This window comes from Lactuca saligna, chromosome 4 (genome assembly GCF_052625555.1).
Source record: "Lactuca saligna cultivar CGN05327 chromosome 4, ASM5262555v1, whole genome shotgun sequence".
Lineage (NCBI taxonomy): Eukaryota > Viridiplantae > Streptophyta > Magnoliopsida > Asterales > Asteraceae > Lactuca > Lactuca saligna.
Genome location: NC_136420.1, coordinates 40,216,484 through 40,236,312, shown reverse-complemented (window position 1 = coordinate 40,236,312; position 19,829 = coordinate 40,216,484). Strand labels below are relative to the sequence as shown.

The window sequence follows — 19,829 nt, the reverse complement described above, 5'->3', positions numbered from 1 at the left end:
CTAAATTTTTTATTTTATTTTTTTGTTATGAAGATATTTAATACATTTCATATCCTATACCTTCGACAATGCCTAGTTATTTCTCTTTCAAAAAAAAGGGAAAATACCACAAATAGACAAAAAAAAATGGGGGTTAATTTCAAATTTTAGTCATAAAAAAAGGTTTTTCAAGATATAGACAAACATTCCACGGAGGACCCCTCGGGGGACCTCCGCGGAACCATGAAATCTCCGCAGAGAGGGGGTAATTTCGTAATTTAAACCATTTTTTATGAAAAAAATGAAGGGGTCCTCTTTTGGTCCCCACTGTCCCCGTTCGTCTTCGTCACTCCGCATCGGGTCGTAGAGGCTTCATCAAACACTTCAAATCTGGCGACGACTTCAAATCCGACAAAATCGAGTCGCTGATCTCTTTTCATCACCGATGGACCACGAATTCCCCGATGTTATGGCCGATGGATATGGTTCCCGGGTATTTATCACATTCTCATCTAATTATTAATGTCGAAAATGTCGAATATGATTCAAATTAAAGGAAAACCCATTTTATTACATTGAATATGTATACAGATTTAGGATTTTTAGGTTTACAAATCACATATATGATTTTGGGGATGATCCATTCCGCAAAGGGGGACGTCAGTCCGCAGAGGGTGCTCCGCGGAGTGATGTGTTTCCTCCGCAGAATGTTGTAATCGAACAATGCAGGCCTCCACGTTGGCTAGAGGTCACTCCGCGGAATGACCTCTAGCCTCCGTGGAGTGATGGTTTTTGTACAATTTTTATTTTTCTGCTTTTAAGTATGTTGCTATTTATTTCATAATGGATTAATATTTTTTTACAATTAGTAATGTTTTAAATGAAATAAAATTTTTTATTTTTTTTTGTTGTGTAACACGAAGATCTCAATCAAAAAGCGAAGTTAACTTTGAAAGGCGTGGTGGGGACTATGATTAAAAAGTATTTTCCACGCCTAACACAATCACAACGAGTATTATTCTAAGCTTCCCCCTTTGGAATATTCTTAGGAATTCATATCTCACATGGTGATCCATTACTTGTGCATATGATGATGTTTCACGAAGTAACGTCTCAACAAATATTTGAAATGACGAGGTTTCTGTTTGATATAGAGGGGATCCAGTTGAATTTTGGTGAAACTGAATATATTCTGATTTGTGGTTTAAAAGTTGGTCCTTATGTGGATTTACTCCACGACGAAAAGGGCCAGTCAAATTCATAGCTCCGTGCTCGGTTGTTCCCAAATATTTTTGATTCACGTTTGCGGCTGAATAATTTAGAAGACTTGATTGTGTCCCCGAATTATTTGGTACTACAAGATAAAGATGTTGTGATGCATATCCAGCTTGTTTTTATGTTGAAGGGTCTACACGAACGAGACGTTAAAACGGGCGTTCCTACAACAATATACAAGCTTGCTGATAATATAGATTATTGGAACAAGTATTACATTTAAAACAGGCATTCCCGCAGTAGTATCCAATGCACTAATTATAATAAATAAATTGAAAATTGCAGGTTTGCATGGGGTACATATTTCTGGAAATATACTTCGCGTATGATGCGTGGAATGTTTGAGAAAATAGAAGAGTTTAGAGAATTCAAGCAGGCGAATCCCGAATCGAAGAAAGGACACAAGTATACCATTCCTGGTTTTATGCTTCTGTTAAAGGTTACTTTCTAATGCATTTTAATAGTTATCATTGTTTAGTTTTTTATACTATACAAATTTGAACTTCGTTTTGTATTATATAATAAGTTTGTATCATGACTTTTATAGTATAATAGAACGATACTTACATTTTTTTCATAGATATGGATTTTGGAGACGTTCCCAGAGGCAACCAAGTTTTATATACGCACGCTGACAGAATTGCCACAGATGAGGGTGTGGAGAAGTAAATCACCGTTAAATTAGGATCAATGTTGTCGAATAATGAACGTGTATGTGGTATGTTTTTTATATTAACAATCATTTATATTTACAAATTTCAATGTATTTTCATGTTGAACTAACAATCTGATTTTTGCAGCCTAAAAACCAACCTATTAATGTCGTGGCAAACCCGGAGGAGCTGATGTTGTCGTTTTACGTTTGTTATGTCAATTGGACTCTTAACCCTGTAGAGTCTCCCCCACGACAACATAGTCCTGTTCAAAATAGTCTTGTTCAAAATGCGGAATGACCATTCGCTTTGCGGACTGACAAGTCAGTAACACGGACGGACAAGTCAGTAACGCGGACTGACCATTCGCTTTGCGGAGTTGAAGGCTCTATATATTGTCATGGATGATCTTCGGATATTTGCGGACTGTCATATCTATATAAAATGACAAACAATAATGTATCACTTCATCTAAGGTATTTTAGTTCATGTACTTTGTATGTTTTACAATGGGTTCAAACCGATGGATAGCTAACAAGTATTTGCTTCTAACTCGTGCATATATTAATGTCAAAGGCAACACTAGTTTGGAGGATAGAATGTTTTGGGTCCCATTAACGAATACCTTCAACACTGACGCTGAAACCACCATACAAAACCATCGCAACACGCTTGATATAGCTGTAAAATCGTATGAATTGAAAACACAAGTTGTGTTATTCAACGATCTTTATAATAAGATTGAAGACGATCGTGTGAATGATACTGAGGAAGGCATCTTGGAGGTGGCTAAAGAAGAATACAAATCCATTAGCAACGGACAGAGTTTCGAGTTTGAAGCCCCTTGAAATCTTTTGAAAGATGTCCCATTTTTTTAACAAGTACTGCGTTTTGTATTGTTCTTGTATTGCTTTATTTATATCTAATATGGTATTTATCCTTTATTTTTTTGAAAATTAATTCACCAACAATTGTTACAAAACCATACATTCAAATAACATAATCTGACAAACAGGTTACGTGGATTGACAAATAAGTTATGCGTACTGACAAGTCATTTATGCGAACTAACAAGTAAGTTATGCGGAATAATGTATACTAATTCCTTATAAATTGGACAACCATGACGAAAATTTACAAGGTGTCGAAAGTAGTGAAAATGTGTTTAGTCAATAAGGTATTAAGGAAAAGTTTCTCCAGCCTGCCGACTTTTTTCCATAATCTGCAAAGAACCAATCCTAATACCTTCACGCACATTACGAAAGATCAGTACAATCGTTTCCAAATTTGTTTCGTAGCATTGGCATGCGTGGTATGTAATCCCTTATAGTAAATAAATATTTAGTTATTTCAAGTTGTTATATGCCTAAGATTCTTATGTTGACTTACAGATTTGTACGTTTCTCACGTCTATGATACCAATCATATTCATTGGTCAAGTACCTCTAATTGGGGCGTATGTAAGATCCATGTACATTGGTGTTGCTTTAGATGGAAATCATGAACCCCTTTCTCATAGCGTTTGCTTTAGGAACCATAAACCGTGACAATTCATGGTTATGGTTCATGAGGAGGCTTAAAGAATGTTTAGGTGACAATACCAAAGTTGGTTTCATAAGCCATATGTCTGATTATATAGACTTTGCAGTTCAAAGAGTCTACCCTGATTCATATCATGGCTATTGTTGTAAAAATATAGCCAAGAAAATACGCGCTTCCATCGGAAGAAATACAATCGTAGAGCAGTTGTTCTGGAAGACTTGTAAATCGTATAATTTATCTCATTTTTATGCATGTTTGAACAACTTAAAAAATGAGGTTAATGGGAATGATCTTCATTGGCTTGACGATATTCCCATTGCAAAATGGGTACGGGCTTGTTTTCCAAGAGTTCGTTTCAATGTTAAATTCATTGACATTCCCGATGTTGTCAATTGGTTTAAAACAAACACGCATGAGTTTCCAATAACAACAATCATTGAAATGGTCCATAACTCGATGCAAGCAGTGTATCTTCAACGTGCTGTGTTTAGAGGTAATTATAAGTTATGACATCACTCAAATGGTGAATTGATATGTTATTATACCTTATGACATCACAATTTTTGTTTTTTGATTCAGGTAATTTCACAAGGGATTTTCATAATCTTCTAACCCCTTATGCACTTAAGGTGATTCATAAAAGATTTATCCACTCGGATGGTTGTAGGATTACACATATTGTTGGCGACAGATATGAAGTGACTAAGTATGAAACAACCGAATCTGTCCAATTAGACCGTGGTATTTGTAGTTGCGGTAAATGGCAAAAATGCGGTATACCTTGTGAGCATGCTATAGTGTCACTACAAAGACTCGAAATTGCATAAATCCATCAAATGGTAAATTTAAAGTTAAGTACAGCGCTGTATCGAAATGCATATCAAACTGGGATGGTCAATCCTATTTCAACCCTTAGGCATTGGGAAATACCAGTTGAAAGTGTTGTGGTCTTACCTCCATGACAATTCAATTGAACTGTAATGTATGGATCACAATGAATATTAGTTTGTATTGAGTTCTATGTTAACCTTAGTTGTAATGGTTTGTTGACGTTCTTTACTTTTAAATAAAAAAATGTTTACCTTTAAATAAATAATTGTATTCCCATAATTTTAATGTATAGATGACAACGACTAGACAAACAGCTCTACGGACTGACAAACATTTTTGCGGATTGACAAAAAGCTCTGTGAACTGACAACAGCTCTCTGTGGAGTGGAAGGGACTATATATAGTCATGGATGGTCGATGGATTTTTTATATAGAGTTTAAATTTTTTTTAAATTTAAAATGAGTTCGTCTTCAACTTTGTATATTTGCTCGTGCATCGAAGTTGATTGTTTCTATTGTGATCCGATCGACCCTTTTATTTCCCCATCACCAGATTTAAGAGAGTCATATATGTCGGAGAATACTTTGAAACAACTACAATGGGTTGAAGAACAAAAAAAAAAGATAAAGACTCATCTTGAGATCTCACTGAACGTCGTGACCTTATTGCGGCGGAGTGCAAAGATGTTGAGGAAAGGATGGCGATTACCAAAAAAATCAAAGATCATGAAGAATGGATAAAAAACTAAGAATATCAAACTGTCTGAAAAATGGCTTGCTGACCAGGATGCAGAAATGATAGAACTTGGTAGGCAAAAGGACCATATGGAAGATAAAATAAGAATTAGGGACGACTACGTGACAATTGAGAAAAAAAAGTATCCTTTGCAATTCTGTTAACTTAATTATTGTTGTTGTACATTTGCTATATGTTTCTGGTTTGTTGAATGTATTATCTTCGAGTATTAGTTATTATTCTACTAGTAATTATGCACTAATATAATCATAATATTACCCATCATCTTTAAAATAAACACACCATTTCAAAGTTCACAAATTAATGTCCTCTAAAACAAAACACAGTTAACTATAAATACAACATCAATCATTCAAATCAAACATCGAACAATAGTCTTCTCTCTGCGTCCCACTCGTCCAACGCGTCTCTTGTGTCCCGTGCATCTCTAGCGTCTCATGAGTCTCTTCTGTCCCTTTCCCTTTCCCTTTTGTGTTACTACCTAATGCCACACTACTTTTTGTAGCCTTTTTTTGTTTCTTTGGGACCAATATCGTACAAGTCGCTGTATTATGTGTTGTACTATCACATCTACTACACCTTCTTACTATAGGTTCCCCACCTTGTGACGGGATACGATTTATGTTTCTCGGTCTACCAGCTTGACGTGTATCCATTATCGGGGGTTTAATAACCATCATCTCAGAAGGAATCTCCCAATCACACGGTTCTGGAAGGGGGTAAACCGGCTCCTCATACGTACTTCGGTACGTTTCCATTTTGTAAGCATCTATAGCCAGATGTCCGAAGTTAGTTTTTTTCAAGTGCTTCAAGACCATTATGACATGGCCACAAGGCAACCCAGTTCCTTCCCAATATTTGCATGTACAATTCTCTTGCCTCATATCAACTATGCCACCATGTTTGAAATCATGAACTTGATATATTGCATCTGAAACACCATAAACGGACCATCCTGTCGTACGCTCTTCATTTTTACTAACTACTTTTTCAGCCCACTCGGTTAGCACTGTTGAACGTTTCCCTGTAAAGAAGATATATATAATTAACTTATTATTCGACCTAATTAAACTCAAAATTAAATTCATATCTCCTTCGATGCGACACTTGTTACACCATTCCTGTGAAAGACGACGGAAGAACTCAAGAAGGGGTATTATAGGCATCTTCCTTGAATCTACAGATAAAGCATTCATGGACTCTGCACTGTTCGAGGTCATGTGATCGTAACGTTTCGAAATCGAATATGCTCTGGTCCATTTATCACGGGGAATTTCACTTAGATACGCTGCTACTTGCGGCCTAGTAGAACTAAATCTATACCACAATTCGTCAAAAACATTTCTTTTGTAAGCTTTAACAAGCCTCCAAAACAACACTTTTGTTTTATCATTTTTCCCAAAACTGTGTACTATGTTTCCTAGTAGATGAAAAGCATACAAGCCATGATGAGCATGTGGAAAAACATTTTCAACACTAACCCGAATTGCATCGGCCCTATCAGTTACAAAAGTCAGTTCTTGACAATCACCAACACATTCACACAACTTTTCAAGAAACCATGTCCAAGTAAGACCACTCTCTTTTTTGCATATTATGTGCGCAATGGGCAGTATCTGGTTGTTCTCATCCATAGCTACTGCATGCAATATGGTTCCCTTAAAATCACCCTTCAAATTGGCACCATCCATAATTATAACTTTACGACAAAAACGTTTGAACGCTCGTATCTGCAATATATAAAAATGGAACACATAAACACTCTATAATTTGTTTAAAAAAGTCATATATTAAATAACAACAAGTTTTTTGTATTTACCGTGCTCCCAATAGCATAAAAACAACACTCGAAAGAATCTTCAGAATCAGTTTGAATATAGGCCACTGTATCGGGATTATGCCTCTTCAAATTGTGAAAATAAATAGGAAATTTGGAAAAACATTCTTCAGAGGATCCCAACACCATAGCATATTGTTTTGCACGCCAAGCTTGTTTGTAATCTACATTGATTTCTAGCAAAGCATTCAAATCCCTTGATATTTCATTAGGCCTCCAAACCTTGGAACGAGTTTTTCCTATAATCTCATGCAATATAGTACCCATCACTTTTTTATTAGCATGCTTATGATTAGGGTGTATGTGTAATGACGAACATGTGTGCACGTTGTTGAAAGTCCTAATTTCAAATTCATCAGTGGGATCAAGGCGTTTTGCATATAAACGCCAACTACAGTTCTCAATTTCACAATATACCTCATAACGATTTTTGTTAGAATGTTTGGTCTTAAACTGAAACTTTTCTCTGGTTGCTTTAAGACTCAAAGCAAAAATTAGTTGTTGTTTGTTATCATATGTTTGACGAACAAACATATCATCATTTGGACCTAAACTGTGAAATGGTCCCGGTTCGACAATAGGATCAGGAAAATCAGGTACGGGAGGCATACCGTAAAATATGTCTGAAGATTTTTCCCCGTGTGTGAACTCATCTTCGGACCATCCTTCATTTGACTCTTCACCGTCTGACAAAGTTTTGTTAGTCACTCTTCCAAACTCATATAATTTTTTTCTTTAACCGTATTCAATGCCACAGTTTCTTCTTCTGGACACTCTTCAACATTATCATATACAATATTTTCAACATTGTATGGTACAACTTTCTCAACTGCTTCTGTCTGTTCGATCAATCCCTGAAACACCTCTAAATACAAATGCACAATCTCCTTCATTTTAGAAATTACATTTCTGAGTTGATCAACATCTGTTTCATCTAAAATATTCATAACATACCCATAAATCAGGTGTTGAAATGACAATGATATATTACTATTGAACACATTAGCCTTACTTTTGACCAAATCAAACAATATTCGACAATCAAAATATGGCGGAAGCAGTAAACCCAAGTTGTTAAACTTCGGTCTAATGTAGGTGTTAATCCCATTACTTATCTGCCAAAAACCCTCAGTACATAAAATAACAAAACTCATATCTGTTTTTGAAAATCAAATGAAAAGGAACTGATGTATCGATCAAATGGAGCTAAAAAATGAAAAAGAACACTTTGTATCAAAAAAACCGTCTAAATTTCGTTCCAACCATCCATTCTGCGGAGACATTACTCTATCCGCGGAGGAATTTATGACATCCAAACAACTCGCTCCGCGGAGGTTTTATTGTATCCGCAGAGGGCCTACGCGGACATATCTTATAAACATTAAAAAATCTGACTTTAGGGGATTCCGCGGAGATGATATCATTCTGCGGAGATCCACGAGGGTCCTCCGCGGAATGTATGTCTATAGCTGGAAATTTCTAGTTTTATGACTAAATTTTGAAATTAATCCCCATTTTTTTGTCTATTTACGGTATTTTCCCAAAAAAGATGCCTAGTTATTCTATTATTCTACTTATTCTACTTATTCGTAGCACATATCATAAGCATAATTAAACTTATTATTTACCATTTCAAAAAATTAAAAAAAATTAAAAAAAAAAAAAAAGCTATTATGAATAATCGTCAACAGCTAACATACAATCGTTATTTTATGTTGAATATAATGACAAAATCCACTTGCCTTATATAAAGACAAAACACTTTAAGTTGTTGACCTCGTCGTTCAAATCAACCATTAAAAAGAATCTTGATTTAAATGAATAAATGATGCTGAAATACGAAACATATCATGCAATCTTCAAATGTGTAAGGAATATGATTTGAAAAACGGCGCATGCAGTTTAAAATGCAATGCATTTAAACTCGATTGATCTTGTCAAGGGTGATATGCCAAAATCGGGTGCTCTTTGATCTTAAGGGTTCTGTGATAACAATAAAAAAATAAGGCTCTAAATATAATTTTTTAATATATAAGGAAAACAAACTTAAGATCATAAATTATCGAAAAACTTAAGAGTAAATAATTTAATTAAAAAGAAATATATGTAATTTTATAAAAAGTTCAAGAGTTAATTATGTAACTTTTAAAAACTGATTTGTTAAATATATTCAAAGAAAGGTTATTATGAAATATATAGCATAAAAAAATCAAATCTATAACTTGAATTTAAATTTTTTTTAATTTAAAACACCTTAAATAAGAATCAAACCCACCCACATTCCTTTTGAATAAAAGAGGTGTCTTTGCCAATTGGGCTATATAAACCTTGTGTAATATCTTGAATAAATTCATATATATTTAATTATTAAATATATAATTTAATTAAATCTTGACCTTATTTTTTTCGGAGCCGTTTGTGGTTGCCCCTCTTGACACATTCTACTGTATAAGATTCACGAATAGCCACATTTGTGTTGGGTACATGCAAATGCACACACGTTTTGAAGTCGGGTCTAAACATAGCATGATTTTTTTTTCAAAATTAAATGAAATTCTGTAGAATAAACGAAACAATGGAAGTAAAAATACGATTACGATTTAGACATAGATTTCATACTACAAATTCACACCCTTCCCATGTGGTATGCATGGCATTGGCATATGATGAAAAAGGATAATATGTTAATAGATTATAATAATAGGGAATCCATTTGCCAATGACTCCTAATAATTCCCAAATTATACTCGAGAGCGAATCTGCAATATGCACCCCAAGTCAATAAATAGAGTTTACTTCATCACATATATTGTTTTAAATATGTTGCATAAATTTGAACTTTGATGATGCAAAAAGATAAGCGTAATATTTAAATCTCGTTGACAGTTATATAAATAAAGATTGTAAATTGTAATTTTTTGTGATTTTTTATCGATATATGATGCAAAACGATAAGCGTATAGTATTTGAATTTGCAAGTGCTTGACAATCTTCATAGTATAGAGATGAATCTAAAAGGTTAACCCAGGTAGGACGCAATTCTCCAAACCAATATATCCAACTTTATGGAAGCATGATTATTCCATCTAGTAGCCACCCATTAGTAGCCAATATACCACTATCCAGGAAATGTTGTACGGAAGAAATTATTGATTTTTACATCGAATCTATCGACCGACTCAAGTGATCTACACATAACACACCTCATGGGAACAAAACCCTATAGGCCTATATAACGATAACCAAACACAAATTTAGACGCTAAGAAACCAATAAATTCTTGTGTGCAACATCAATCTTTCAGTTTTAAAAGAGTAAAAAAAAAATTTAAAATATTCTTTTAAAATTAATCATTTATGGAAAGTATAGTCCCATAGTCATAGTTTCCAATAAATTCTAAAAGAAATATAAAAATATATAAAATATATATAAAAAAAAAATTAGTAAGAAGCATCAACTAATATCATTATATTAGTTCAAAACGAACCACTACATAACAGTGGCCTTAAAAATTGTCTATGCACTCCTTTATTGTCTTTAATCCTTCGTCTAACCTAAATATATGTTAAAATACATAGATTTAGCATTCTTCCTCTAACCTAAATATATGTCAAAATACATAGATTTGGCATTGAGAATCCATATTGAGTATTACGGGGATTCTTAATCATCTAAGTCAAATTAATGACCAAAATACTCCTACAAATGTTTTTTTTTTTTTTTTGGAAACGGAAAATATATTAAAAACTCACATCAAGACGATGTAAGGATAAGTAGAAATACAGAGCTTAAAAAAGGATAACATAAGAAAAACATAAAACATTACAAATAAAGAAAATGACCTAAATGTCATACTCCCCGGTCCATGTTCTTAAGCAATCCCCTATATTTGCACCAAATGAAAGTTAACGACTTTATCATTTCCATTGTGTTTGCCGTGACAAAAGGAATGTTATTGAAAACCTTTTTATTTCTATCATTCCATATATACCATAATGTTCCGCACAATATCACATCAACAATTTTCTTTTCATTTTGCATTTAGATCATCGTGATATGAAAAGTAACATATCCTTCACCAAATCAAAGCCATCATAAGAGATTTCGCACCAAAAAAGAATAGAGTCCATCCCCTCTTTCGTTGATGGGCATATAAGTAAAATGTGATCACTCAACTCCTCCTGATAGTTACAGGAACCACATATAATCGATGGAACTGTGACACCCCTCCATTTAATTGCTAATGCTGATGGGATTTCGCCCATTTTCGCTCTCCATATAAAGCATAAAACTTTAAACGGTATCACCTTACACCATTCAAATGGTCCATCACACACCACATGACCTGCCAATTCAATCCATTCGCGTAACAATCTCACAGAAAAACGATGGTCAATCACGAAATCAGAGGCCCAACGGTATTCATTTGGGTTCCAGTACACAATCTCCTTAAGGTCAATATTAAATTTTTTTAAAGCAGACCTTATGTTGACAATATTCTTCCAAACAGCTGTTTTGGATCTATTAGATAAAATATACCAATGTCTTCCGTCTAAATCATGGATACACCGAATAACTTTCACCCATAATGCAAAATTATCACTTTTCAATTGCCACATCCATTTAGCTATCAGAGATATGTTAAGACTTTTGATAGATCCAAGCCCAGTACCCTCCACCTTTTTTGGAGCAATAAGTGTTTCCCAAGCCACCCAATTGATACATTTCTTTTCCAAATTACTGTTTCAAATAAATCTCCTTCTAATTTTCTCGAGTGTCTCAATCACGCCTTTCGGAACAACAAAGATGGACATAAAAAAGGTAGAAAGATTACCAAGAACCGCCTTTGCTAAAGTCAATCTTCCACCAAAGCTAAGCGATTTCGCTTTCCATATCGGGAGCATAGAATGGAATATTTCAATAATCGCCCTCTAAGCATGCTTTAAGTTCATGTTTCCTCCCACTGGAATACCTAGATAAGTGAACGGGAGAGACGATAGCTCACAACCATGAGGAGCATCCCTATTCGATATTTCACTAGGTGGTGCTCCGACTCCAAACACTTTAGATTTGCTAAAGTTAACTTTCAACCCCGAAGAAACATAGAAGCACCTCAATATCCTTGCCAAGTTAGCAATATTACGTCTCGACCATTCTTCGATGAATAAAGCATCGTCTGCGTAAAAAAGATGAGACAAACAAATATTAGAGTATTGGAATTTGATTCCATCAAAAACTCCAGTCTCGACCGCCGTCTTCATTGCCACATTTAACCCTTCCATCGCAATGATGAATATAACGGGAGAAAGCGGGTCTCCTCAATGATTTAAGCATAACTTACTCATTTACTCTTATCTTACTCATTAATTAATACATTTACTCTTATCTTACTCATTAATTAATACAGTAAGGTCTTAGTGTCTCACAAGGTCAAGTGGAAACATGTTAAGACATTAAACAAAAAGATCAAGCCTTAAGAATTCAATGGCTCCCATAACATTCCTAACTTATCTTATTGAGACTTCACGATAAGACATCAAATAACAACATCAAGCCTTAAGCCATCAATGACTCCCATAACATACCTAACTTATCTTATTAAGACATAATGATCAATAATAAACCTTTTATTGGTCCCTTCATTTAAATTGTATCTGAACTCTTCTCAAGACCATGTTTCCGACCATTCAATTATGATTCTATATACGTTAATGAGGTGTAAAGTTAACATTCCATGTAAAGTTAACATTCCATACATATAAATTTTCTATCCATTTAAAATTTGAATATTCTTTTTAACATTCTAATAAATCTCTAGATTCAATAAATTAATTTGGAAATTCATCAACCGGTTTATCTTATTAAGACTTAATGATCAATAATAAACCTCTTAAAGGTTCAATATTTAAATTATATATGATCTCTTCCCAAAACTATGTTTCAAACCATTCATTTTTTATTCTACACACATCAATGAGGTGTGAAGTTATGATTCCATACATATAAATTTTCTATCTATTTAACCTTTCAAATATTGTTTTAAACATTCCAGTAAATCTCTAGATTCACTAAATTAATTTGGAAATTCATCAATTGTTTTATTGTTTAGCTTTTTATTCAAAAACCAATCTTATTCTAACAACTCGCTAAATAGGAATCGTTTGTGCTTTGGGACTCAACCCGTGAAACTTATCATCCTATATCGAACATTCGATCGAATCACTCACATAAGGTGAGTTCATACACCTACAATTTACTCTTTTAAATGCTTTTAGGGGGGAATACAAGTAGAAAACAATGTAATTGTGGCATTCATTTACATGTGGAAACAATCAAACCAAAATGATTTCTAATACTTAAATGTTGTTAAAACCATTTTAACAACTCTTTTAAACTATTTTAGATTTCTGTTTTTATCAAAATCATATGCGGGTATATATTTATGTATAAGTATGCCTTAACGGACTTAGGACTATTGCTAAATACCATAACTCATGTTTCTTGTTTGGTTGTGGGCTTAGGGTATGATCACTAGTCCGACTATTGGTTAAATAATAGTCATACTTGCTAAATATATGCCTGAATATTAAATCTCATTATTTTCAAGGAATATGCTTAACTCAGTTGTACACATTAGACAAATTGAATCTTTTCAATAACAATTCAAACAAACATACTAGTAAACTATAACAGGTATAGTTTAGAGGATCACTACATATTATTGCTAGAATAAAGAGACAATATATGCGTCAGTACATACATACTATTACTATTCATTACAAAGCATACTATTCATTTACAAGAACAAGAAGAAACTTACACACTATAACAAGAACAAGATAACTAAAATGTGAGCCACTACTTAATGACATAGCAATACATTTGTTATGTCACGTTTTGTAACCAGAGTCTCCTGGAGGGAGAGCGTGAGTTTGTGTATAGATCTATACGGGATTGAAAATCCCGCACCTCGTTGCTAGCTACAGTTGGACCTGCAGGTCTATGGGTGACAAATGTCATATCATTTTCGACATCTGAAGAACGTCGTGTTATATACTAGTCTATCAAGCATCGTTACAACCAAATCACATTTAACATTAATTAACCATTTGGTTTTCAAGGTAGTTAATGCATCAGTAGCGTATTTCATACAATTACTACTGTAAATCTTCATTTTCCATTTCATTCATACGGTGATATTTTCACATGAAAGATGCATGTTATTTTCGAGTAAAGATAATTTTACAAATAGTGAAAACATACATTTATACTATCTCAAGTGAAAACATACATTTTATTCTACTTTCAAAGAGAACATATCATACAAACTGTTGGGTCTTGATAGAAGACTACTTTTCATTTAAATGCAGGAAATATAGGATTTTCTGGGAAAGATACAAACATTTTTACTAAACAAATACAAACATTTCATGAAACTAGAGTAAACTTTTGACACTAAAATACTTATGTACTCACCAACTTAAATGTTGATACTCTCTTTTAAAATAACTTGTATTTTCATGAAACCAGTAGACAGGTACACGAGCAGGTTTTTAGAAGACGGAGCATGTTCAGAATCATCTTTTATTTTGTTTTACATTTTTGGTGTCATACTACTTTACAAAGAACACACATGTATTAACTATTTTATTAATGCAATGGTTGTTGTTGCTTGTTTTACTATTTTACATTGTTATGATACTGTACATGATGTCCTTCACCCCCGAATGGTTCCGTCATCTCGGTTTGGGTGTGTGATAGAAATACTCAAACACTATTGTGTTTTTGGTTCCTGTTTCTCTTAAGCAATTTTTCCGAGCCGAAAATTGATTTTTGAGACCTCTAAGGCAAAACACGATAAAAATGGTTGTGTTTCTAACAAAAACATGTTCGCTTTTTTTTAGCCAAGAGTGATAAAATGGCATTCTACATCATTAAAAGTAAGTCTAGAACATTTACGTAATTTTTCATATTATTCATATTTTTCATGTTTTTGAATATTCAGCTATGTAAGCCCTAAAATCTTTATCTGAAAATACCTACTACATATAAATACCCTTCCTGACTTCCAGATCTGAAGAGCAAAATCAGATGAATTTCTGAAGATTTTCGGTGCTTCTAACGTTGACTGGCAAGATACGAAGATCTAGAGATTGTGATCGGACTTGTTAGTCCAATTAGTTTAGTTTTATCGTTTAATTGACATTTCATTAGTTTTAGACTAATTTTAGCCACGTCCGGCTAAAACCTTAGTTTTTAGTTCTGCAAAAGATTAGTACTCTTTATGAAATTAATCATTAGACTTGATTTTTATTATATGATTATATCTAGTGATTTCATTTTTACTCTTAATGAATGTTTAATTTTTAGTTCTTTTTAGATAGATCACCTAATTTATGATTAAATCAATCTAGTTACTTAGTTGTTCAAATATGTAATTGTTTTAATTGAGTGATAATAAGTAACAAGTAACAAATCGATTCCCGTTGGGATTTGACTCTGTTATAAACTAAAATTTCATATTATTACGCTTCCGAGCTAGTGAGAAGTATTTGATATTGCTGATAATTTTACATAGATCATAATGTTGCTTTCTAACTTGATTAAGAGCATGTTTAATTAGGTTAGTAAAAAGTTATGATGAGCTTGTTTTGGTTAAATAACTAGGTAAAATAGATCTTACTAGAGCCTATTAGCCGTTTTTAGTACCATCTTAGATAGAATGCATCTTATTTTTTAAGACATCTATGACAGCGTCTTAACAAATTGACACCATTGTCGGGGACACTATATTGTTATTAGTTTGTATGCCCATATATTTACATACATTTAATCTAGTCTTCAATCCATAAATTTAGAAGATCGCGAGAAAACTGAAGAAGATAGCCAAACTTCAAAAGCAACAAACAGGTTCCTCAAATCCATCATCCTCCTTACCTCCATAAATCAGCACACCACAAGGCAGTACCTTATGGAACGAACCCGAAATAACAGTCTCATCTTTTCTAAAAGCACCTCCATCTTCACTTTCTCAAATCCCATATGAAAGATACTCATCATCATCTATCAAATCCGAAAACAACGACTCTTTTGAATTTGATTCTTATAAATCAACCATAAGTGACGGACAAGGCGAAGATAAGACTCTCAGACAACGGGCAAAATAAGAAATCACTCGCAACCTTTTTGTATTACATCTCCTGAAGCCTAAAATTTCGAGCTTAAATCTGGGATGATACATCTTTTCCCCACTTTCTGAGGTCTCGAAAATGAAGACCTTCATGAATTCCTCCAAGAATTTCATGTCCTATGTTAAGAAATGAAGTCGCATGCCATCATAGAAGATAAAATAAAGTTAAAGGAAATCCCTTTTTCAGTTCGAGACTCAGAAAATGAATAGTTATACGATCTTCCATTCGGCTCCATAATTATGTGGGACACGCTTGCAAAGCTACTTCTAGAGAAATATTTTCCAGAAGCGTGAGTTTCGAGTCTTCACATAGATATCCTTGGTATCAAAAAAGGAAAACGAGAAGCTCTGCACACCTACTGGGAAAGATTTAAAAAGTTTGTTGTTCGGTGCCTGCAACATGGAATTAGTGATTACTAGTTGTATTAGTGCTTATGTGAAGGCCTGGCTCATATGGAGCAAAGAATGATAAATGCTTCAAATGGCGGATCGTTAGGCGACATGAGACCAACCTAGATTCAAAATTTGGTCTAGAAAATAGCCATCAAGTTGAAGAATTCCAAAAACAAAGAAGAATGATATGCTAACCAGCCACCGGGGGGTAAAAAAATAAATTCACCTCATATTGAAGCTCAAATTTCTGAACTGATAGGCTTTTTGTTAGTTTCCTGGACACTAGCAGTCCTTTACTTGAGGACTACTATGAGTTTTTAACTGTTTTGTGTAAGAGCTATTTTTAGAGAGTGATTTTTGTGAGGAAGCATCTGAAAAGAAGCTAAAAATAAGCAAGCTTGGGGAGGAGGAGAAATTTTTTGGAAATAAGATTAGAAAAAGAAAAAGATTTAACAAGCTAAAAAAAGATTTATTTGATAAAAATATGAAGATTTTTCAGTCTTGTGTGCAACTACCAGATCCAACAATTCTATCATACTTGAAGAGATCTGGAGTCAAAGAAAGAATAGGTTAAGTAAAAGAGGAGCCTCATTCATACCGGTTAACAATCTGATGAGGCATACTCGAGCCAACAACTTTAAAAAAGGATGGCTTTCTGGGAGGCAACTAAAGGATCTTCTAATTTGCTGAAATTCATATTTTTTGCCAAAAGCTTTGTCAATAAAACAGATTTTTCTACAATTTATAAGGTACATTCTTTCCTAGTAGTAAATTTCTATTTTTATGTGTTTATTGAGTTGTGCATTCCTCTCTGAGCATTGAGGAAAATGCTTCATTTTAAGCTTGGGGAGGGGTTAGTCAAAATTTGCATTTTTTGTTAAAAATTTACAAATTTTCAGTTTTTTAGTTACATTTTTCGTTTTTATTTTTCTGCATTGCATATAAAAAATTCAAAAAAGTCCAAAAAAATTATTTTTAGTTTTTATTTTAATTTTCTACTTAAAAAATTTGATAAAAAAAAGTTACATGAATGAGGATATTCTTTAGTTCCAATGTGCTCCGTAAAAATGGAGTTTGATAAAAACTGAAAAATAACAATCTCACTACAACCAAGTATGAGAGTTAACTTTTCAAAAATTAGACAGTAGTTTAAATTTTTAAACGATACGAACCAATGTAAGAGTCGAATAATTTTTATAATTGATTTAAAAATAAATCTTTTAATGCCTTAAAAGTACTTAGATTGAATAATATTTTCCTCAAAGCACTGAACCCTATAGTTTATGTGCCTTTTGAGGTTAAGATGAAACTCATGTTATATCCACACAATTAATTATTATTTTTGAAGTATTAAAGATTCGATGGGCCCAAAAAGTGAAATTTGCGCCCAATCAATGTACTTGCTAGAAATGGTACATCAAGCAACTTGAAGAAATCTGAAAATCAAAATCAAATTAAAATGGTGATTAGCTCAAAACTTGAAGTCAAAATCAAGCCTAAGTGATGTAAAGTCAAATACAAATCCAAAGCAACTCAAAGGCTAATCAACGACCAACCAAAGTTAAATCGAAAGAGCTGATCCAGACATATATATATATATATATATATATATATATATATATATATATATATATATATATATATATATATATATATATATATATATATATATATGGTATAATGAATTATGTCCCTCAATAGCGGAATCATAGGGATAAGATTAGATTTTATGTCCATAGTGGAGCTTGTCGTGTTTATCGGAGGAGTTTGGAAAAGAGGAGAGTTCAGTCAAGTTAAGTTTTTATAAAGGAATTTTCGAGTGAGAAGTTATTTTTATAATTACATTGTTTTCACAAATTAATAATTCGGCGTAAAAATTATTTACTCAATGGTTGGTTTGGCTATGAGTTCTAAAACTACATTAAAAGTATTGGGATTGTTATCTAACTTCATGATTTTATTAAGGCGTCATCGGTATAAATATTCTGATCATGTGAAAAAAAAAAAAAAAAGAGTGAAGTGTTTTTAGTTCCAAGTTTTTTAGTTTTCATTATAAATTCTTTTTTAGGTCATCTACATCTTTCCATTATGTTTATATTGTTTAAACTTTTTATTATTTGAGGGGAAGTAAAGTTTAAGTATAGGGAGATTTTTTAGATGGCATTTGATGCATCTTTTATATTAGTTTATATTAGTGTTTTGCATCATATTTTATGTATTTGTGTACGTATTAGTTTAAATAATGTTCAACTCATGTTTTTTGTCAGAATTCCCGTACTGCTTTTGCTTTTATGTCGTTTTCAGGTATTTCGAGTTGATTAGTACTCTGGAAGCAGCTTTGATGCATTTTTGGAGCTTAATGGAGCTAAAACACCAGAGGAAGCTAGGAGTTGGATTAATTTTGCTGAAATTAGAGAATTCATATCAGAATCATGCGTTTACAGATTTACACGATCATGTTTCACTTTGCAACATTTTTGGACCACTCTGGACACCATTTGAACCTTTCGACTACAAAACACGATCGTTTTTTTTTTGGGACGTATTACTCTTACGCAATTTTTTCGAGTCAAAAATCAAATTTTCAGACCTTGAAGGAAAAACACGATCAAAATGGTCATTTTTCTCATAGAAACATGTTTTTTTGCTAAAAGTCATAAAATTCCATCCCACTTCATTAAAAGTCATTCCGGAACATTTTTGGAATCTTTGTATTTTTTATATGTATTGCGTTTTCGAAAATTCATCTCTGTAAGCCGTATCTGACAATATGTGCTACCTATAAGTACCCTTCCTGACTTCTAGATCATAAGAGATATCCATCAGAGCAAAATTAGATTAATTTCTAATGATTTCGACAAAACTAGCATTTACCAACAAGATATGAAGATCTGAAGATTGTGATCTGACCAATTAGTCCACTTAGCTTAGTTTAATCGTTTAATTTACTTTTCATTAGTTTTAAACTGATTTTACCCATGTCTAGCTAAAATCTTAGTTTTCAGTTTTGCAAAATATTAGTACTTTTTATGCAGTTAATCATTAGACTTGGTTTTTATTATGTGATTCTATCTAGTGATTTCTGTTTTATGCTTAATGAATGTTTGATTTTTAGTTCTTTTTATATTGATCACCTAATTTAGAATTAAATCAATCTAGTTAATCAATTGTTGAAATCTATAATTATTTGAATCGAATGATAATAAGTAACAAGTAAGAGATCGGTTCCGTGATGGGATTTGACTCTATTATAAATTAAAATAATATAAGACTTCCGAGCTTGTGAGAAATATTGGATATTGCTGAGAATTTTACATAGATCATAATGCTGCTTTTCTAACTTGATTAAGAGCTTGTTTAATTAGGTTAGTA

General features: G+C 33.0%; 1 protein-coding gene and 1 long non-coding RNA gene across 2 annotated transcripts; one reads left to right on the top strand and one right to left on the bottom strand.

The window, feature by feature from the left end:
• Positions 1–238: 238 nt before the first annotated feature.
• On the top strand, positions 239–2,788 carry LOC145038442 (uncharacterized). Its single transcript, XR_013679377.1, has 5 exons — positions 239–472; positions 1,540–1,693; positions 1,835–1,972; positions 2,055–2,383; positions 2,484–2,788. It is a non-coding gene; the product is annotated as an uncharacterized LOC145038442 (long non-coding RNA).
• Positions 2,789–5,381: 2,593 nt separating this feature from the next.
• Positions 5,382–7,483, bottom strand: LOC145039511 (uncharacterized). The gene is made up of 2 exons (XM_078987554.1): positions 6,857–7,483; positions 5,382–6,767 (listed from the first exon to the last, which is right to left on the bottom strand). The coding sequence occupies exons 1-2, from the start codon at positions 7,481–7,483 to the stop codon at positions 5,382–5,384; spliced, it is 2,013 nt and encodes a 670-aa protein (XP_078843680.1).
• Positions 7,484–19,829: the final 12,346 nt, after the last annotated feature.

Bases quoted from the DNA above. Each gene is read 5' to 3' on its own strand.
- LOC145039511 (XM_078987554.1), bottom strand. From the start codon at position 7,483: ATGCCTCCCGTACCTGATTTTCCTGATCCTATTGTCGAACCGGGACCA. The intron at 6,768-6,856 runs GTAAATACAAAA...TATATATTGCAG, and splicing joins TTTATGCTATTGGGAGCACG to ATACGAGCGTTCAAACGTTT.